Below are 22416 nucleotides of genomic sequence, written 5' to 3' on the forward strand. Positions count from 1 at the left end.
AGTAGTAATGTATGGCTGTGAGAGCTGGACTATAAGGAAGGCTGAGCGCCGAAGAATTGATGCTTTCAAACTGTGGTGCTGGAGAAGACTCTTACGAGTGCCCTGGACTGCAAGGAGGTCAAATCAGTCCATCCTAAAGGAAATCAACCCTGAGTGCTCCTTGGAAGGACAGATAATGAAGCTGAAGCTCCAATATTTTGGCCACCTAATGCGAAGAGAAAACTCCCTGGAAAAGACCCTGATGCTGGGAAAGACTGAAGGCCAAAGGAGAAGGGGACGGCAGAGGATGAGATGGCTAGATAGCATCACGGATGCAATGAATATGAACTTGAGCACGCTCCGGGAGAGAGCGCAGGACAGGAAGGCCTGGCGTGCTATGGTCCATGGGGTCACGAAGAGTCGGACACGACTGAACAACAACAACAACAACAAATGGGGAGAACCATGATGTACTTGCCTGCCATGTAATTGTTAACGATGAGGAGCCTGTCAGTATAAGGAGGTGACAACTCTCATTAAACACCCCAAACATGGCTGAATACACAGGGATACAAACCCGGACGTCGAAGAGCAAAGCACTCAACCCCTGGGTCAGGAGGGACAAATCTGTTAGTTGCACTTATCTGCTGCTGGGTCGATGCTATTCATCTGTCCTGCAACAGAGTATACCTGCTTAGAGGACAATGATGTGGCACAGGACAACCCTCCAACAGCAATAATGCCGCTCTATCTTGATACGAAGCAGGATTTGGAGAAGCAATCGTACTCAGGTTTTAAAAGATATATAATTAATTTTTATTGCAAAATTTCAACAAAACAAAAAATAAAAATATATAACGGCACCTACCACAGCTCATGAAACATGCACAAGGACGCGTATACACATACCCTGTTATCAGGGTTGGGTAGACCTCAGGTTTGCACGATCTACTTTTTAAAAATTACATTTATATCCCAGCTTTCTTCCATCGTGGAATTCAAGGTGGTTACATGTGCCTTCACATGAACCAAACCTGATTAGCTTCAGCAAGGTGGCTGCCTCATGTGCCTTCAGACTATGCCCTGGGACTTCTGCTGTGTTTTTTAACTAGAATCCCAACTAGAGCCTGGTGCAAAACACATACATTTAGCAGTAAAGAATCCTGAACCCAGGGATTTGCTTTGAGTACCAGAACTGAAGAGAGCTCACAGTCCTTCTGCACAAAAAAACACTCCAATCATTTCAGCAGGATGATGGGCAGGTGTCCTTTCGTTGCTGCTATTGTTATACAACTGAGAGTCAGACATCCTTCCTGGTCTACAGCAAATTCAAGTAAAAAGTCTACTCAATCTACTGCAAATCAGCCAGAGCTCTACCAGTAGTTCCAGACATACCTTTCGCCTAGCCCTGCTCTATGTTGCTCATTGATGCTTCTTGGTACTCATCCCTACCTCAAAATGAAGCTGAACTACGATGCAGCTGCTACATTAATGCTCTTAAGCATCACTGAGCTGCAAAAAGACCAATATGGTGGAGTAAAATGTATGGCCAAACCAAGGTAGTCTCTTTTCTGAAAGAAAGAAAAAAGTTCTGAGTCAAGCAGCACCAACTAACAACTGAAAGAGACATACATTTCTAAAATAGACATCAAGCTGTTTGTGAAAACATCCTGAACATTTGCACGTAGTGGTTTGCGTGATGGCATGCAAATGCTAGCTACAAGTGCTATTTTGTTTTTTAAGATCATTTTGCAGATTTAAAACTGCCACACACCAGTTTTGAGCATCTTCAGGTAGAAAGGCAATTCATGAATCTTAGACATAGGGCCGGCCCTACCATTAGGCGGACTGAGGCAGTCACCGCAGGTGGCAGATGCAGGGTGGGATGGAGGGGCTGTAGTGGCAGCCCCCTGGCCATTTCCCTCTGTTGAGGACAGTGCTGTGTGTTCCAAGCAGCCTGCCCTGCACCCCCTCAGCTCGCCTGCTGCCCTTACATGCAGCAGAGGATGTTGGCCCATCACCGCTGCCGAAATAAAACTCAGCTGCCAGTCTCATGGGCTTCTCTGGGTGGACGGGTGGGAGGGTGCCATCTGGTCCTTCCCCTCACTCCACAAAATGCCTCGGGCTGGCCCTGTTGGACATACATAGAGTAAGTGTCCATAACTATTTGCATTCATCATACCTTGCCTCTCCCTTCCCTTCCGAGTCTCCACTACTGTTAAATTTCCAATTGTAGGCTCCTTGGGGCAAGGACATGGCATTTAAAAAATATTATTCTGTTGCTCTGCAGTGTAGTGTATATCATTCCTAGTGTAATCATCATAATAAATAAGTACACTGTTCATTATAGACTGTCCTTCAGGCAAGGTCTGTTGTGTTCTCATTTTCAGTGGCCTAGTTTATTCTTCCCCAACATGGCAGGTACATGGTACTACTGGAGAAAGCGAGGCACACAGTGTCGCTGGAAAGAGCCACAAATCCATTACCTACTTCTAGGGCCCCCTACAGTAGAGATTAAATCAACTGTCTAGACCAGCCTCACCCAACCCGGTGCCCTCTAGATGTGTCGACTGCAACTTCCATCATCCCCAGCGGCACAGTTGCAGTCCAACACATCTGGAGGGCACTGGGTTGGGCGAGGCTGGTCTAGACAATTGGCAGAAGAAGACGCTTCCAGAAATGCCTCTTGTACATTTCTCCTTGATAGGCAAAGCGTTCGTTAACCAGTAGCATCTTTTAATAACAACTCGAGCATCTGTACGATGCAAACTACCACAATTAGACAACAGTTTTTTGTTGTTTTTTAAAGGGAGAAAACAAAAAGGGTGTACAAATCGGAGAAGGCACAAGGAAGATTTTCCATGCACTATATTTGGAACGTTCTGTGCGATACACACGAAGACACACGCCTGGACATTTTGATGTGTGAAAAGATGGGACCGTGTATTGAATCCAAAGAGGGAAGTTTTCATGCACAGTTACAGCTTTGCACAGCATCCCTTCCTTGTGCCTTCTCTTTCCTTTGGCCATGACAACCCTGTGAGGCCAGCCAAACACAGAAGCAACCCGGCATTTGTCTGGCTGTGTGGGATCATTTCTGCAGCCAACCCTCATTTTTACCGATTGGTCTTTTAAGTATTCCAAGCCTCGGGAGGAGGAATCCAAAATGCTCAACCGAGGGGGACCGACGACCGCTGTGTAGTTTGCCGATCCTTGCGCGCCCCCTGCTGGGTGAAGCTACAATGACACAGCCACTGCTCAAGCCACAAAAGGCATTCCGAAAGAAATTGGAGAATGTGTCTTCAGTGGTGAAACAATTTAAACTTGGGAGGACTCCTGATTTAGGGAGCAGTGGTCACTTGAGGCCATAAAGTACAAATCTGAACAATTCATTACTTGATTCAGGGCATGGCCTGAAAGGCACATGATGTAACGACCTTGCTGAAGCTAAACAGAATTGGCGGTGTCCGGATGGAAGGCCAGCTGAGGACAACATTTTCACTCCTTGGGAGAAAGGTGGGATATAAATTAAATAAACACAATCATGGGACATCGCTCACTTGCAGTTTTCTACTGAAGAATTTGAGAATTCCTCCCCCCCACATCCCAAATTAATATGGTGGGGGAGGCACAAACTGATCTTAGCAGGCAGGGATGGGAGGTTTAAACTTCCCCATCCCTGAGCTCTGAGATGTGGGGTAAGAGTGTGCATATAAGGCTGTGGGTGCCCGTACATGAGCATGCAAGACTATGGGTGTGGGGATATATATAACAACCACCGAAACCATCCTATGTATGCTGCATTCCCTCAAGAAAAAATCACCAAAAAGGCATTCCAAACTGCCACTCCTGATACCCAGTTAACAGCAAAGCTACTGATCTGGGTGGAAGCCAAAACCTTTTGCTTAAAATATTTTTAATACTCTGTTGTTAGTCTTTTTATCTGTCATACACATGTGCGCACACACACACATTATTGGTGGCAGGATGGCTTTCACTTTCTTCAAAGTACTCAACCACATGAAGATTGGCAATTCTTTGTTGGATGAAGAAGGATCAAAAAGAGTCAAGGATCTGATGGCCAAGGCAGAGAAGAAAGAACTGGATTATTTTTCCAAAGCCCTATAGAATTCAGTGCACCCCTTCCTGGCAATAGTTGGACGAGCTAAAGTTCAAGATAAGATTCAATTGATCAATTAACCTCCTGGATAAAGTCAACGAGATGATTATGTGAGTGTGCATGTACCCACATGTCCAGGTGCAGCCCTCACCCCACCACCCACTGGTACATGTGTTTCTTGGGGGTGAAACGGTTGCCTGCCCCTGTTCTAAAGTGACAATATCTTGACCAGTGACAAGGGCAGCACCATTGTAGAATCTAGAAACCTGCCTGGAAAATACGTGACCCATACCCACCATGGAGGTATCCCATCCTCTGCAGGTTTCCTAGACATGTTAAGATCTGAGGCAGCATATTGTGGACAAAATGTACAGCCAAAATATTTCACACCAAACTTGCCTCCCAAGATTAGGGTTTAGGCCACCGTAAACGTGGGCCAGCCACTTCCCAAGAGTGCGCAAGGCCTTGCCCTAGTAACCCTGATTCTCCATGTGAGGATGCTAAGGCTTGCACAACGCCCACATGTTTGAGAAGGACGGCACCAGCTCATCGACACAACCATCACTTACACAGCCAAGTAGCCCTGCTTTTAATCAAAGCTATGGTTTTCCCAGTAGCAACGTATGTCTGTGGGAGCTGGACTATAAGGAAGGCTGAGCGCCGAAGAATTGATGCTTTCGAGCTGTGGTGCTGGAGAAGACTCTTACGAGTCCCCTGGACTTCAAGGAGGTCAAATCAGTCAATCCTAAAGGAAATCAACCCTGAGTGCTCCTTGGAAGGACAGATAATGAAGCTGAAGCTCCAATATTTTGGCCACCTAATGCGAAGAGAAAACTCCCTGGAAAAGACCCTGAAGCTGGGAAAGACTGAAGGCCAAAGGAGAAGGGGACGGCAGAGGATGAGATGGCTAGATAGCATCACGGATGCAATGAATATGGACTTGAGCACGCTCCGGGAGAGAGCGCAGGACAGGAAGGCCTGGCGTGCTATGGTCCATGGGGTCACGAAGAGTCGGATGCGACTGAACGACTGAACAACAACAATTAAAAAACAGTTAAGAGTCGGCGCTTCTGAGAGAAACGTTCAGTGATACGCACGCCAGGTGCCACACAGCCAGCGATTTAGGCCCTTCACATCTGAGGCCTGGAATCACGTTTCCGTACTCTCATCCAATTTGGGCTTGATCGAGCGGTGAACAGCTCTGCCTGCTCGCATCATCCACTGGTGCCGGCAGAGCAGCCGCTCACTTTCCTTCTGTCCCCACAGGCGGGCTAATTGCACCGCGTTATACCCCTCGTAGTCCTCATCATTGGTCTTGGCCCCAGAGTTCAGAAGCATATTGACACAGTCAACATGGCCTGATGTGGCAGCAACATGAAGAGCTGTTCTACCCAGTGGTGTTTTCCGTCTCACATCAGCACCTACAGAGAAAACAAGGCATCCTTGGAGTTTAATGGGCCTGAATTTAACTCTTTTTAAAAAAGAAACTTATCTAAGACAATTAACTTCTGAAGTTATTTTTCAATGCTCAGTAGGGAAAGGCTCTTCTCTCTAATCAGGTCCTGACTGGAGATCAGACCTTTCCCCTGCCAGAAGGGGGTGGGGCCTGGGGAAGAAGCCAGCAGGCAGGATGGGAAACCTCTGTGGGCTGTATCTGGCGCTGGCCCCCAGGCCAGGAGTTCCCCATGTCTGCTTTAAGGTATCCAGAGGTGCAAAAGTGGGTGAGCATCCAAGGTGAACTCAAGAAAGAGAAAATAGTCTCAGGATGCTGGACAAGGTTTTATTAGTAAAAAACCTGACATGTTTCAGCCTCCACTGGCCAGTGAATTATAGCAGGAGACATTTTGTTATAAGAATCTCTGCAGATGTTTTTAGAACCCCTTGAAGGCCTATAACAAAAAGGAGGCTGAAACGCATTGGGGGTTTTACTAATAAAACCTTGTCCAGCATCCTGAGACTATTTTTCTTGCTTTAACGTATCCACCAGCCACATCTACAGATAATCATGTTAGATTGCTGTGTACAGTTCTGGTCACTGCACCTAAAAAAGGACATTGTAGAGTTGGAAAAAGTGCAGAAAAGGGCAACTAAGGAAGCAATCCTATGGCTGCTAGACAGAGGCTAGACGGCCATAGGATATGCAGTTTTCCAGGAACCAACCTCAGAGCCTGTGCTCCTAGGTTGGCTCCCAGAAACCCAACCTCCCCCCAATTCCATGCTGCCTTGGAGGCAGCGCGGAACAGCCCCATCCTCCATGCTTGCAAGAGGAGTGTGGAAGGGCAGGAAAGGGGCATGGGTGGGGGCGTTCCGGGGCAGAGAGAGTGTAGCTGCCTGCACGACACATCCTATCGCAGCCTCCTTCCCTGCTCCATGCTCCTGCAGCTAGACAGCCACAATCAGCTGTCTAGCAGAAAAAGCAGGGCAGGGGAAGCACAGAGGGAATGAACCCCTCTGTGCTTCTCCTGCCCTGCTTTGGATAGGCAGTCACCTCCAAGTTCAGAGGTGGCCACCTAGCTTATAGTGTCTGGGACAGTTTGTCAGGGCAGCAGAAGCAAACCCCATTTTATTCTCACAGTCATTGTGGTGCTATGATATAAAGGTGCCATCCCATGCATGTTTAGACAGAAAAAAGTCCTTCTGGCTGGGGAATGAGTCCAATGGGGGTTGGACTCGATGGCCTTGTAGGCCCCTTCCAACCCTACTATTCTATGGTTCTATGGAATGCTGGGAGTTGTGGGACTTTTTTCTGTCTAAACATACATAGGATTACACCCTAAGTAACACTGAAATGAAAAACCTGCCCCTGCTCAGAGTATTCCTTTTTTAAAATCAGGGTTTGTTTTTTGCCCCAACATATCAGGAGTGTAGAAGCGATTGTAAAACATGGAATGGTGCGAGCGAAGAAGAGAAATGTCAGTCCTGCGCTTCACAACTGAAGTAATACACATGGCTGTCTAAACGGCATTAGACAGAGCATTCGGTCTAGGGTCTAAAATTACCCAGCCAGCTGCACCACTGGAATTGTGCAATACTTCGGGTCACCAGTCAGGAGGAAAATATAGAGGCAAATTAGAGAGAGGGGCACACAAAAATGATTAGTTTTCATAAAATATTCTTCAGTGCATTTGGGAACTGAGGTCATAGACATATTCTTCATTACATTCCAACCTGTTGCAGAATTAAGGGTTGGAATGACTCCTCCTGGAGAAGGCTGTTCAATGGCTACTAGTCCTGATGGCTATGTGCTACCTTCAGTACCAGAGGCAGTATGCCTATGTACACCAGTGGTTGGGGAACATGGGCAGGAGGGTGCTGTTGCACTCATGTCCTGCTTGTGGGTTTCTCGTGGGCAGCTGGTTGGCCACTGTGAGAACAGAATGCTGGACTAGATGGACCCTTGGTCTGATCCAGCACGGCTCTTCTTATGTTCTTATGGTCTAAAGTTAACTGGTCCTGAGCAGGTTTCCTGGAGACCAGCAGTATGGAAAATGTCAAACCAAGACAGCTATACGCGCCCCCGCTAAGCGTAGAATACTACCATTTTGAAGCAGAAATTCCACAGCTTCTCCACGGCCCCTGCGTGTGGTAATAAATAAGGCCACAAACGTTCGATGTGCTAGCCAGTCACTCCTCTCTTCTGGTCCCATTAGCTCTGCATTTGCGGTGCTAAACAAGGAGGTCTTTGTAGCTCCTAAACCATACAGCTGGCAATGGAAGACACAAAATAGAATGTGTTTATTTATTTATATTTATTTACAACATTTATATACCACTCCACATTTTAACAGATTCTGGAGCAGTGAACAATAAAAGATCAAAGGAATAAAACACTTTATTTATTTATTTATTTCAACAGAATAGCAATAAAAACCATGGCTCATCAATCAGGGAAGGCTTGTTGAAAGAAAGATGTCTTCAGCAGGTGCCAAAAACAACACAATGTTGGTGCCTGCCTGACCTCCAGAGGCAGGGAGTTCCACAGGAAGGGGGCCACCACACTGAAGGCTCTACTCCAGGTGGACTCCAACCAGGTGATAGGTCCACGTGGAACCACCAGGAGCATGTCCTCTGATGACCTCAGTGGCAGGGCAGGTTGATAAGGGAGAAGGCACTCTCTCATTATTGAACAGAGGAAACCCATTGCACGCTGTGAGTCTCAAGATGGTTGCAAAGCAGTGAAGGATGGGCAGCATTCAGGGCCGGCATCAAGGTTTGGCATGGCTGAGCACCTGCCAAGAGCCCACACACCAGCAGGGGCCCACTGACAACATCCTGCTGGACTTGCTCCTCCTCTCCACCACTGCAATCTACTTGTTCATATGCCTCTCACTCTAGCCCAGACAGCAGTGCTGGTGTGAAGGAAGAGCAGGAGATGCCACTTCCTGCTTGCTCATTGGCTGCCTGCCTGGCAAGTGGCAAGTAGTAGCAATTAGGGATGTCACGAGCACCCAACTTAGTCTGGGAGGCCGGCAGAATCCCCCATGGCACTGATGGACCCAGCCAACGAGCATCCGGGAAGAGCCCAGCCTTGTCACCACGTGCGCCCCAACCCCTCTCGCTATCTCCTCCTTGCAAGGAGATGGAAAGAGTGGCTGGGGCGTGAGCCACAACAAGGCCTCCTCCTTCCCAGTCGGCTGTCAAGGAAGCTTCCTTGACAGCTGACCAAGCAGGACAGGACCTTGGCCTGCACCCTGGCCGCTAGCAGTCTCCTGCTCATGAGGAGATGGTGAATGGCTGGGGCGTGCGTGCTGACCCTGGCAGTCAGGCCCTTGTGTGTACAAGGCCTTGACTGCCAGAGTCCTTGATGGGGCAGCTGAGGGCCGTGTAGCCCATATAAGCAAGATTACAGGCATATAGTCATGTGAAAATGAAAGTATACCCTCTCTGAGTTCTACAGTTTTACGTATGAGGACATAATAAAAATCATCTGGTCCTTAGCAGTCTTAAAATTAGGTAAATACAACCTCAGATGAACAACAACACATGACATATTACACCATGTCATTATTTATTTTACAGAAATAAAGCCAAAATGGAGAAGCCATGTGTGAAAAACTAAGTACACCTTGTGATTCAATAGCTTGTAGAACCACCTTTAGCAGCAATAACTTGAAGAAATCGTTTTCTGTATGACTTTATCAGTCTCTCACATCATTGTGGACGAATTTTGGCCCACTCTTCTTTACAACATTGCTTCAGTGCATTGAGGTTTGCGGGCATTTGTTTATGCACAGCTCTCTTAAGGTCCCGCCACAGCATTTCAGTCAGGTTGAGGCCTGGACTTTTGACTGGGCCATGGCAACACCTTCTTTTCTTTTTCAGCCACTCTGCTGTAGATTTGCTGGTGTGCTTGGGATCATTGTCCTGTTGTATGACCCAATTTCAGCCAAGCTTTAGCTGTCGGACAGATGGCCTCACATTTGACTCTACTTTGGTATACAGAGGACTGAGAGGAGGTCATGGTGGACTCAGTGACTGCAAGGTGCCCAGGTGTGGCTGCAAAACAAGCCCAAATCATCACCCCTCCACCACTCTGCTTGACAGTTGGTATGAGATGTTTGTGCTGATATGCTGTTTGGTGTTCGCCAAACATGGTGCTGTGCATTTATTTTATTTTATTTATTTATTTATTAAATTTATTAATCGCCCATCTGGCTGGTCACCCAGCCACTCTAGGTGACCATTATGGCCAAACATCTCCACTTTGGTCTTGTCTGTCCAAAGGACATGGTTCCAGAAGTCTTGTGATTCGTTCAGATGCAACTTTGCAAACCTAAGCCGTGCTGCCATGTTCTTTTTAGAGAGAAGAGGCTTTCTCCTGGCAACCCTTCCAAACAAACCATATTTGTTCAGTCTTTTTCTAATTGTACTGTCATGAACTTTAACATTTAACATGCTAACTGAGGTCTGTGGAGTCTGAGATGTAATTCTTGGATGTTTTGCAATTTTTTTGAGCATTGCACAGTCTGCCCTTGGGGTGAATTTGCTGGGACATCCACTCCTGGGAAGATTGGCAACTGTCTTGAATGTTTTCCACTTGTGAATAATCTTCCTCACTGTAGAATGATGGACTTTAAATTGTTTGGAAATGGCCTTATAAGTAACCCTTCCCAGACTGACGGGCAGCAACAATTGCTTCTCTCAGATCATTGATGTCTTTACTCTTTGGCAATGTGTTAACACACACCTGAATGCTCGAGACCAGCACTCCTGAGACTTCGGCTTTTATAGAGGTGGTCACACTTGCTGATGATCAATTAATCAAGGTCATTTGATTAGCAGCACCTGGCTGCTACTTAGCCTCTTCATACCTATGGAAGCAGTAAGGGTATACTTAGTTTTTCACACATGGCTTCTCCATTTTGGCTTTATTTCTGTAAAATAAATAACGACACGGTGTAATATGTCATGTGTTGCTGTTCATCTGAGGTTGTATTTACCTAATTTTAAGACCTGCTAAGGACCAGATGATTTTTATTATGTCCTGATACATCAAACCGTAGAACTCAAAGAGGGTGTACTTTCTTTTTCACATGACTGTGTATGGGCTTTTGACAGCCCCCTTTTGCATTTATAGAAATATGCATATTTTCACGATTGCGAAAATGCGCATATTTCGTCAGTGCCAGTTTTTCTTAAAATGGCACTTGTGGCGCTCACCAACCGCTCCCAGGTGCGTTTGGGCGGCTCAGCAAGGGTCGGGGGTGGGGGGCAAGCAGAGGCAGGGGCTGGGCAGGCACCTGTCCATCCCTAGTAGCAATGCTGAGAAACAGGATGAGGAGCAATAGCAGCTGGTGACAATGGCAGTGAGAAGGGAGACTCGCTGAGGGAAAGGGGCCCATTGGTTCTTTATCTTTAAACTGGAGAGGCCTCCAAATAGAGAACACCCTTAACATAGAGGACTGTCCTCTGACAGCTCTTCAAATAGAGGACTCTTTTCTGTAAAGTAGGGCACCTGGTCACCCTAACATGCAGTCCCCACTCTCCAATACGGTTCCCCCTCCCCCGAATACTTCTTTCCAGTTCCAGCTTCTTAAGTCAATGCCTTCCGTGGTCCATTTTTGTTTTCAGCTTAACCCACCTCTTGCATCTCATCTACCTAGCTTTTGTTTATTTGTATTTTATTTTACTGTGTTTTATTTATTTATTTATTTATCTATCTATTTTCCAATTTATTTATTTATTTATTTTATTACATTTATATCCCACCGTTTTTCCTCCTTAAGGAACCCAAGGTGGCGTACGTGATCCTCCTCCTCTCCATTTTATCCTCATAACAACAACCCTGTGAGGTGGGTTGGGATGAGAGTCTGTGACTGTGGTTTATAGCCCACCCTTCAAACACCTCGTCAGGCCAGATTACAAATAATATTAAAAACACACACAAAAATGACTAATACATTAAAATAAGCCCCAAACAGAAAATCTTTAAAAAGTAGCATAAGAAGAATATCAAAATAATTCAACTAAAACAGATCAACAAGGTTAAAAAGCCTGGGAATTAAACACACACACACACACACACACACACATTCTGGCACTGGGAAGACGTAAGAGTGGCACTAGGTAAGTCTCTCCCACAAGACTGTTCCAAAGCCAGAAAGGGTAACCACCCACCCTACATTGGGGGGGGGGGGCGTCTGAAGAAGAGCGTCTGATGCTGATCTCAAAGTATGGGCAGGAACATGTGGAAAGAGGCGATCCTTTGCAGCTTAGGACTAAGTTACCTGAAGGGCTCTAAAAGGTTAAAAACAGTTTTTTCAATTGTGTCCAAAACCGGCCTAATAATGCCTGGTCCTGGTGAGCCAGCTAGCAGCCATATTCTAAACTAACTACAGTTTCTGAACAGTCTTCAAGGGCAGCCCCACATAAAGCACATTACAATAGCCTAATGTTGACGTTACCAGATTGTGGATCACTGAGGACAAGCTATGTCTGTCCAGGTAGGAATGTAGCTGGTGAATCAGCCTAAATTGATAAAAGGTGACCTGTGTCACCAAGGGAACTTGAGCCTCCAGTGACAGAGATGGTTCAAGAGGCACCCATTTTTAAGCTCCTGGGCCCTCACCCTCTCTGCCTACCCAGCACACTGCCTAACTGTGGAATGAAGTCTGAAGTTCGCCCACCCCTACATATGCTTATGTCATAGTAGAAATTTGTGCAAAAGAAAGGGAAAAACAACTCGCTGTAGGAAACCCTGCGTGAGAACAGCATGTTACCTAGGAGGCCACTGACCTTGGGACATTAACGTCCCCTATCCTACTAGTGAAATGTTAATTTCCTCAACATGAGACACACGTCCAAATCACCCACTGCAGTTTCTGTAGAGGGAATATTCACAAGCAATCCAAACCAACCATTCTGGTTTTTCCTTTTGCTGCTGCAGACACCAAATGTCCCCAACCATCTTCTGGCCAGATCTGCATGGTGAGAGTTCCTCCAGGGATAATATCGTTCTTCCTAAACGTAGAGTCATCAGCAAGATCCGCTGTAGAAGCAAATGAAAAACAGTTGGCTGGGAGGAAGAGGATGTTCAAGATGTAAAGAAGAGGGTTGCAAGACCTTTTGTCTTAACTGAGATTGTCTGTGTGGGAAAAGGACTTCAAAGGCACTTATATTTAACATGTGTCAGGTGGGGTATGTGTGGTTTTCCTCCCGCCCTAGCACACAAAAGTTATTTCCTGTAATATGTATAAACATACTGTGCTTCCATGAAACAGTTAGCTACCAGCTAGTCCTGAGGTTCTAACAATCTATAAACTGCCAAACTAATGCATTTCATTAAAAGGCAATAAATAATTTTTTTAAAAAAAAAATATTAACGCAATTCCCAGACCTGTGGGAATACTGCAATTCTGCAGGAGCACCCAAAAAAAGTAGCAGAGGGAAGGATCCAGTGGTGTCCGGCTGCTAGCTCTATTCACATTGCGCTCAGTGGTGCAGTGGTCAATTTTCACCGGGACGAAGACCAGGGACTTTTTTTTAGAGCCAGGTCCCATCAGGTCCCTCCCACTCCCAGCCTACTGCTGTGGGGCAGGTGGCTGGAAGAGCCTGAGATGCTGCTGTGAGCGGGCACTGCTGCTACAGCCGCGACTCTCCCTAAGGCTCCAGGCACAGGGCAGGAAGACGGGCGAATTCCCCCCTCCCCTGTCCTGAGAGGCCGCCTGGGCAAGGCAGCCTCGCCTGGCAAAGGGTCAATTTACCCTTTCTTGCAGCCCGAGAGATGCAGGAGCTGCTGCCACGCCTGCCTGTGGGCCAGGCTAAGTTGCGTGCTGGAGACGCTGATCCTGACCTTCAATCCCGTGCCCCCAGCAAGCCCAGCCAGTTGTAGAGTGGCGGCAACCCAGCACGCAGACACAACGTGCCCGAGAACACGCTGGGCTGGCCAACATCAGACTCAGATAGGTCAGCTCAGTCAGTTTGTTGGGTGGAGGCGTGGTGGTGGCGTCGCGGTGGCGGCCCATAAAGGCAGTGAGGTGTGAGGGGCGGGGCGGGGCATGGGGAGGACAGAGAGGAGGAGGAGGAAGTCTATATGAGTGGGAAATAAATGAAAATTTAAAAATTAAATTAAAATAAGAAATACCTGGGAATAAACCCCATTGAAATCTGTATGCTTACTTCCAAGAAGACATTATGTGGATATTGGGAGCCCCCACACAGCAGCTGCCTCGCCTGCCTCCACACAGCTCTGGGCAGGGGCCGCAGAACTTCTCCATCGCGCCTCAAACCCAGCCTTTCCCAACCTTGCACCCTCCAGATGTGTTGGACTGCAGATTCTATCAACCCCCCTCCCAGCCAGCATAGCCAATATGCTGCCTGGAGCCAATGGGAGTTGTCGTCCAGCAAATCTGGAGGGTGCTGGGTCGGGGAAGGCTGCAGCCTGCTGCATTTCTTCTTGGCTGTTCCTGCAGAGGGTGAGGACCCAAAGTCCACATTACCAGCAACCCTAATGGTCTTTAAATAAATTTGTTAAGTAAAGAAGCTTTTCTCTTGTTCTCTCTCTCCCCTCAACACACACTCATTTCCTCCATATATTTGCTTTGTGCTTACTCGAGTATAAGCCCCCATACTTGAGAGTAAGCCCCACGGCCATGAGGCTTTATTCTATCCATATGATAGGGTTACTATTTTATCTGAGATAGAAAAAAATACATCATCACTGTTGTCCATGTCTGATGTATTATTTATTTAATTGATTGATTGGATGTATGGTCTCCTTCATCCCGAAGGCTCAGGGCTGGTAGCAATATGCTAATAAAGCTACTTTATCTTTCCCTGTTGCTGGTCACCAAAAGACAGTTTGAACAAAACATGTCTTCTGCTGCTTCCAGAAGATGCACAGGCTTTGTTTTTTACAATATATGTGGTACTTCATAGAGCATCATAAGCAAAAAAAGTCAGGTCTATGCCCCTAGAAGCTTACAATCTAAATTTGAATTTAATTTGTAATCTAAAGTTACATAGCTGTTTGAAACTTAATTTTTGATTATACAAGTTGTTGTTATTATTGTTCTCCTTTTTCCTCACACCATTTAGATATTATGTGCCTTTAGCAAGTAAGGGGGTGGAGATGTGAATGGCCTAGACCCTTTTCCTCCTCTTGAAAATATGCTCCCATTGTTTTGTACCTTTTATTGAAAAACACACATAAAGCTGATTTGTTGTTGTTCAGTCGTTAAGTTGTGTCCGACTCTTCGTGACCCCATGGACCATAGCATGCCAGGCCTTCCTGTCCTACGCTCTCTCCCGGAGTGTGCTGAAGTTCATATTCATTGCATCCGTGATGCTATCTAGCCATCTCATCCTCTGCCGTCCCCTTCTCCTTTTGCCTTCAATCTTTCCCAGCTTCAGGGTCTTTTCCAGGGAGTTTTCTCTTCGCATTAGGTGGCCAAAATATTTGAGCTTCAGCTTCAGTATCTGTCCTTCCAATGAGCACTCAGAGTTGATTTCCTTTAGGATGGACTGATTTGACCTCCTTGCAGTCCAGGGGACTCGTAAGAGTCTTCTCCAGCACCACAGTTTGAAAGCATCAATTCTTCGGCGCTCAGCCTTCCTTATAGTCCAGTTCTCACAGCCATACATTACTACTGGGAAAACCATAGCTTTGATTAGACGGACCTTTGTCGGCAAGGTGATGTCTCTGCTTCTTACTATGCTGTCTAGGTGTGCCATAGCTTTCCTCCCAAGGAGCAAGCGTCTTTTAATTTCATGGCTACAGTCACCATCTGCGGTGATCTTGGAGCCCAAGAAAGTAAAATCTGTCACTGCTTCCATTTCTTCCCCTTCCATATGCCAGGAAGTGATGGGGCCAGATGCCATGAACTTAGTTTTTTTAATGTTGAGTTTCAAACCAGCTTTTGCAGTCTCCACTTTCACCCTCAACAAGAGGCTGATTTACATACCCTTAACTGAAGTGTGTGTGTGTGGGGGGGCTCATTACTGCATCACCGTTAAAACTCCTGATGCTTAAACTTGTTCTTGGCAGTTCTCCAAACTATACTCCAGTAGCAGCAGCCAGAGCCAGCTAGAGCACCATCCTATCCCACTCCCACAATTCCAGGACAGGAAAGGAGAACAGGGCCACAGCAATACACCTGCTCCCTCAGTAAGTGTGTTTAGGATTGGTGCTTTTTTGTGCTTTACAATGGGGGGGGGGAGTGGAGAAATTTTATGGAAAAGTTTCTTTCACATCTTGATGAACATGAAAAAGATGGAGGCAGATGGGTGCTGCAAATGAGAAGCAAGATGATGTCTTGTTAAGCTATTGAATTATTAATATTTATTGTAAGAGTTGGTTTGTGTCAGTTTTTAGGATTTACCACACAATCCTATGCAAGTTTACTCAGAAGTCAGCCCCACTATGTTCAATTGCCAATTGGGCTTTCTCCCAGTTAAGCGTGCCTAGGACTGCAGCCTTAGCTGCCTTCCCAAGATCTCTGTAAATTTAAGTCAAAATAAATACACATTGGATTGCACTGTTAATTTTTGAACGTTAATTTCTACAGTAAGCAGAACTGCCAGATGTAACCTGTTCTGTCAGCTACAATTTGAGGTACAAGGTTGGCATATACCTGGGCAAACAAACCCTGGTGGAGGGAAGGGAAACAGAAAAAACAGTTGTGGGGAGAGGAGAAAGGTGTGTGTCTGTGTGTGTGTGTGTGGTTCAATCCAGCTGGGCGTGTGGATGTTTCTGTGGGGAGAGGGGGGAGATATAATGAAGGAGCTTAGGAAAAGCCAATGGGTAATGTTGGGTTGCTAAGGGAGTGTGCAAGGGGGCTGTTTAAATGAGAAGGGATCTGTCCCTGAGGGCTGAGTTGAGAGGGTGAAGCTTCCACAGAGTATCATATTTTGATAACCTAAAATGTGTGTGTGTGTGTGCGCGCGTGTGTGTGAGAGTTTAACATCCCTGCATTTTTTTTTCTCAGATGTCCAATTGAAATACCGCTGCCTTATCTCAGTTGCACTGTTTTTGGATCCCAGTTGATACTTGTATATCTTACAAGGTTGTACAATCTTAAACGAGGTTATGGCTGTGACTGTCACCAAGGGACCCTTCCCTTCTGAATTTGCCACTACACTACTGCCTATCACAGTGGGGCCCCAGAGGGCCATTTGGCCTGAGCCTCACATTCACGGAGGGCCTCAAATTTAGACATGACGTTATCTCCAAATGAGGTTATTTATTATTTATTTATTGCATTTAAATAAGGATTTATTTTCAAGGAACCAAAGGCGGCTTACATTATCCTCTTCCTCTCCATTTTATCCTCACAACAACAACCCTGTGAGGTAGGTTGGGCTGAGAGTCTATGACTGGCCCAAAGTCACCCATACACCATACATACAAACACAGAGATAAACTGACAGGACGGAAAGAAGATATTCCTCACACAACTTTAAACTGGACTGTAAGCCGAAGGAATTTCTTCAAGAAATACTCCGACTTGCTGGTGTGTTTCCTAATGTCACCATTGCACTGAGGGTTTTCTCAGTCTACCTTAGGGATGTCACAGGAGTCTAAAAGGGGGGTGGAATCCGGCAGACTCCCCACCGCTTGGCCTCCCAGGCTCCAGTCCACGGACTGCTGCGCTTGCCCAACTCGGAACCCACCAAGTCAGGCAAGCACCAGTGTCCCCACTGGTCCACCGAGCCACCATTTTACATAAAAATGGCAGCTTGGCCTTTTTTGTGAGTCCCTATTTACACAAATGGCAGCCATAAAGGGGCCATTTATGCAAGATTACTGGTGTAAATGGTCCATTTACGCCTGCAGTCTTGCATAGATGGCTGCTTTACAGCCGCAATGTTCATAAATAGGGATTTAAGAAAAATGGCGAGCTGCCATTTTATGTAAAATGGTGGCTCGGCGAGGGATTGGGCAGCTGCATGCCACTCACCAGGTGCCACTCACAGGGAGCCCAGGGACTGCCCAGTGGCTCACCATGCACGGCAAGCAGAGATGGGCAGTCAGGTGGTCAGCAGGGGTCTGGTGGGCAGCGTGCAGAATGGGACCCAATGAGTTTGTCCACCCCTAGCCTACCTGCATCAGTAGCTTCAGGTGAACGGTCTTTCAATGTGCTGAAGCAGGTCATGAATTATTACCGTTCAACTTTGGGACAAGATCATTTGAATGGCCTTGCTATCGTTAACATGAACTGTGTCATTGCAAGAAAACTAATTTTTTTCCAGAATAATTGGTGAATTTGCACAGACAAAAGCTATAAAATCACTTGTTAAATTAAAAAGGGAAACAGGAATAATTCATTACAAATTATTCCATTGTATTTTTTGTGTTAAAAACGTTAATGTGTTACAAGTAAACTGTGACGCTCCTGCCCTAGGTTCTACCTTCTCTAGCTTTCACCTGATGAAACTGAGAAGAAAATCCCCTCAAGATGTCTGCCTCGGCTGGGTCAGTTGGCCTCACTGACACACTAAACTTCAGCCTCTTTTACTCTCTGGGTTAAACAGACAGCCAATATGCCTAATTAATTTCCTCTACCCAATACAGGAAAAGTAACACGGAAAGATGTTTTCTAATGGTAGCACAATAAGATAAACCAACGCGTGGGATTTTGTATTAAAAACAAATTAAAATATATTTAAAACAAGAGTTATATATTATTATTGATCAATATACACTTGGTCCTAACCTACCCACCTACTCTACCCCTTCTAAATCCTATTCCCAAAGCCCTACCCACTGGACGCAGCTTCCTCCATCCCTAAGGCCCTAACTCTCACCTGTCTCCTTTTATAGCCTCAGAATCATCACACGCACGCACAAGCCCCTCCCACCTTTCACTCACTCTCATATGTTCTTTTAACTCTAACTTACCTGGCTTACGCTTAACAATGCAAGCACATACCTTACTATAATAAACATAAGTTACATAAACATTTAAATATACCACAATTTTTTGTAACCCTGTTTTGGCATTTCTTCATATTTTAATATAGCAGGAGCATCAAAAAAATGGAAGTGGCCTCTCTCTCGCCCTAGCTGCCTCTTGCAGTCCCCTCCAATAGCCAACTCAGGACACAGACGACGAGGATTCCTTCCAAGGCTTTATTCCATTATTACTTTATGACTCTTTCAGATACTAATCACTAGCGACTAAGCAAGGAACTGCACTGGGGATAGATAGCAGAGTAGCCTAAGCTCTAGGTAAGGCAGTTGGTCCCCATTTGAAGGGGAACCACAGGAAGTCTCTGAACTTATGGGCTATGGAGAGATCCCCCCTCTTTCCCTTGGGAAATCGGGACGCGACCATTGTTTGAGCGCCAAAAGAGCGGAGCGCCTCCTTTCCGCGCCCTCCATCTGTCGTCGCTCCCTGCATCTGTGCCAAGCGTCCAGCAAGCCCCCCTCCAGCGCTCTCTCACTGCCAGGGTCACTATCTATCCCAGGAATGCTGGCAGGAGGAATCTCTGCCAGCTGCTGTGCTTGTGAGAGATGAGTGAGCTCCTCTCCCACGGATTGTTCTTCCTCAGAATCAGAACTGCTCTGGGGCTCTGTGGGCTCAGTTTCCACCCTGACAACCTCTGAGAGGGCCTGCCTACAGCTACGCCCCCAAGGAGTGTCCAAAAATCCAGGTAGCTGTGCTGATCCATATCAACAAACCAGTTCTAATGGTTTTCATCTCCATTTGACACTACAGGTCTTTTGTAAAGCTAATGGGCCTTAATTGCCAAGTCACCCCAAAATACTTTGCATTACAATAGGGAACCTTGGATAGCTCCTTTAGAGTTCTGACTGAAACCTGGAGTGGATTCACCGCCCCACTGACATCACAGCCATAGGCCTTCACTGGTTCTGTGGGTTTGATGGAGAGTACTCATGTGAGATGGCTTTCCAACACACCTGCCCTAAGGCCAAGCAGCAGCAGGAGTCAGGGGAACTTTGAGCATCTTCTTTATTCTTGAATAACAGATACCGACTTGCTATGCAGAACAGACAAAAATATACACTAACCAGTTCCAACCAAATCACTGAAAAAAACACACCCTTTCAAAGAGGGAAGGGAGCTACTACTAAAATCCAGACACGTCTCTTAAAGAGATACATCACGCTACGAGCGGAGACCCTGCTTGCACAACCTCAGTGGCGCTTCCTAGCGTGACAGGTTTCCTGGGAACTGTGTTGAGCTAGCAAACACTATTGCTGTTGTGCAAATGGTGATTTCTGCTAGTGCAATGTAAATAGCACTAGTGACCGGTAAGATCCTTCCCAGTGGGTGCAGAATTCAGGTTCCTTGGGCTGCGAAAGTATGGTTGCAAGTATGTTTACAATGCCTACAGAAATCCCAGCAGCCAAGAAGGGGGGCTGAATATGATTTTCAAGTGGGAGGGTGGGGTGGAGGGCACGGTGTCCTTGCCCCTCTTATGACCAGGAAAGCCAGAATTAAGCAAAATGGTAAAAACAGTGAAATCATGCTAAATGAAATTATTTAATGTCTACATGGAGTCACTGGGAAAGGTCATCTGAGGGTTTGGTGTGTTTTATCACACTGCTCTATTCCCTTTCCCCCCATCTAATCCTAAGGAACCTGTTGTGGTTCTAGAACAGCACCAGGAGGTGGTAATGGGCTGGATGAGACCTAACAAACTGAAGCTTAATCCAGTCAAGACAGGTGTGCTCCTGGTCAGGAGGGAGATGGATCCCGGAACAGGGACTCAACTGCTTTTAGATGGGGTGGGGTTGTACTCCCCTTGAAACATCAGAGGTGTAGTTGAGGGGGGGTGTTCTTGGATTCAGCTTTGCAGATGGATAGGCAGGTGGTGCCGGTGGCCAGGAGTGCTTTGGTCATCTTAGGCTGGTGCATCAGCTGCACCCATTCTTGAAGACGTCATACCTGACTATGGTAAACACATGCCTTAGTTACATCAGGAGAGCCAGTGTGGTGTAGTAGCTAGAATGTTGGACTGAGAGACAGGAGATCCGGGTTCTAGTCCCTGCTCAGCCATGGAAGCTCACTGGGTGACTTTGAGCCAGTCACTGACTCTCAGCCCAACCTACCTCACAGGGTTGTTGTCAGGATAAAATGGAGAGGAGGAGGATTATGTACTGCTGCCTTGGGTTCCTTGAAGAGGAAAAAAGGCAGGATATAAATGTAATAAATAAATAAATAAATAAATAAATAAATAAATAAGATTGGATTACTATAATGTGCTATACATGGGGCTACCTTTGAAGAATCTTTGGAAGCTACATTTGGTCCAGAATGCAGGTGCAATATGTTAGTGGGTACATGTCCACAGGATCATGTTACACCTCTCCTGCAATGTCTGCACTGATTGCAATTAGCTTCCAGGCACTGTTTACCTTTAAAGCCCTAAATGAATTGGGTCTAGGATATCTGAAGGATCAATGCCTCCAATACCATCCTGCCCACTCCATGAGTTCAGAAGGAAAGATCCTTCTGTGTCTTCCACCTAGAGAGGAGGCACAATTGATGGTGGCAAGAGGCAGGGCCTTCGCAGTGGCTGCACCAATACTGTGGGACACATTGTCCTGTGAAGTGCAGTTGGCCCCCTTTCTGGCTGGATTTCACTGGTTGATGAAGAAGACTTGTATTTCAGCAGGATTTTGCCTGTTGTTTGTTCAGTTTAAAGGTTGTTTTTCTATGGTCTCTGCCTCTGAATTTTATTGCCTTTGTATTTTTATTGAATGCATTATTTTATATTGTATTGTGGTTTTAAATTGTTGTGACCTGTTCTGAGCGATGCATGGGCACTAGGAGGGTGGGCAATAAAGTTTAGTATAAATAAAATAAATAAATCTGTATCACTCATACAGGATGCAAAATTCAGTTTTCCTTAGCAAAGAATTTGGATTGTTGGTGGATAAATTTTTTGGCTGGCATAGAGCATGTGCTGCTCTGGCCCTTCGGAACTTGTAGTCAGGAGAATGTAGCCACACACTAGAGCAGGGGTGGGCAGCCTGTGGCCCTAGAGCCACATGAGCCCCTCAGTCTAATTTCATGTGGCCCTTCGTCCAATTTCAGAAGTGTTCTGCATGCAATCAGTTCAGATCTCTGGAAAGAACACTCTGTACCTTACCTGGCAGCCCATGGACAGGAAAGAAAAGCAGGGGGAAGGGGGTGGCAGAAGAGGAGGGGAGGGAGGGAGGGAGGGAAGGAAGGGGTGACTACACACTTTTAACTCTGGCCCTGCCCATTGCTGGCTTTGGCCCTGCTCACTGCTGACATGCGGCCCCTGACAAATTACCACAAGGGAATGCAGCCCTTCCTAGAAAAAAAGGTCGCCCACTCCTGCATTTGAGTAATAAATATTTTAATACTAGAAGTTGGCCATGATGGCTAACAATCAATGCAAGATCAGGCTTTTGGGCAGACAGCACTTGGAAACCTACCACCTTCAGAAGCAGGCTGGTTTGATTGACTCTGCAAGGAGGACTATTCTCCTGTGCCATTGGCATTGCTGTAGGTTGGACATAGCTGTTGCATACAAAGGGACCTCACCTTCATCCAGATACTGGAGCCGCTGAAAGTTCACAGGGATCCCCACCAAAAGCTCCAGCCGGCTCTTCAGATTCTTTATGGTTAATTCACGGTAACATTCAGTCACCGTGTAGAGTTCCTGAGCCTGAACCACATACAACTTGACATTGAAAACTCGGAACTGGGGAGTCCCAAACTCCCCTGAACGCAATGATCGCTGCTGTGAGAGAGGAGAGATGCGAGAACTTGTCCCCCTGGACTGGGAAGCTATGCTTGGTGGCTGCTGCTGCTTCTTCTTCTGCATCCTCTGAATAAGGCCATTCATCAGATGGTTGCCGTCTGAACCCCTAAGGACAT

The 22416-nt window shown here is 46.4% G+C and overlaps 1 protein-coding gene across 1 annotated transcript in view; it reads right to left on the reverse strand.

Moving 5' to 3' along the window:
- Positions 1-268: 268 nt before the first annotated feature.
- The window catches only part of ANKRD60 (ankyrin repeat domain 60), a 31834-nt gene continuing 9686 nt past the window's right edge, over positions 269-22416 (reverse strand). Inside the window, exons 2-5 of the mRNA XM_084854265.1 lie at positions 22081-22406; positions 12457-12587; positions 7638-7803; positions 269-5520 (exon numbers count right to left, since the gene is read on the reverse strand). Coding sequence (XP_084710391.1) covers positions 5249-5520; positions 7638-7803; positions 12457-12587; positions 22081-22384 — 873 coding nt within the window. The 5' untranslated portion in view covers positions 22385-22406 and the 3' untranslated portion in view covers positions 269-5248. The remainder of the gene's footprint in view (positions 5521-7637; positions 7804-12456; positions 12588-22080; positions 22407-22416) is intronic.

This window comes from Heloderma suspectum, chromosome 4, assembly GCF_057233095.1.
Source record: "Heloderma suspectum isolate Gila_16-S chromosome 4, 16-S_ref, whole genome shotgun sequence".
NCBI classification, from domain to species: Eukaryota; Metazoa; Chordata; class Lepidosauria; order Squamata; family Helodermatidae; genus Heloderma; species Heloderma suspectum.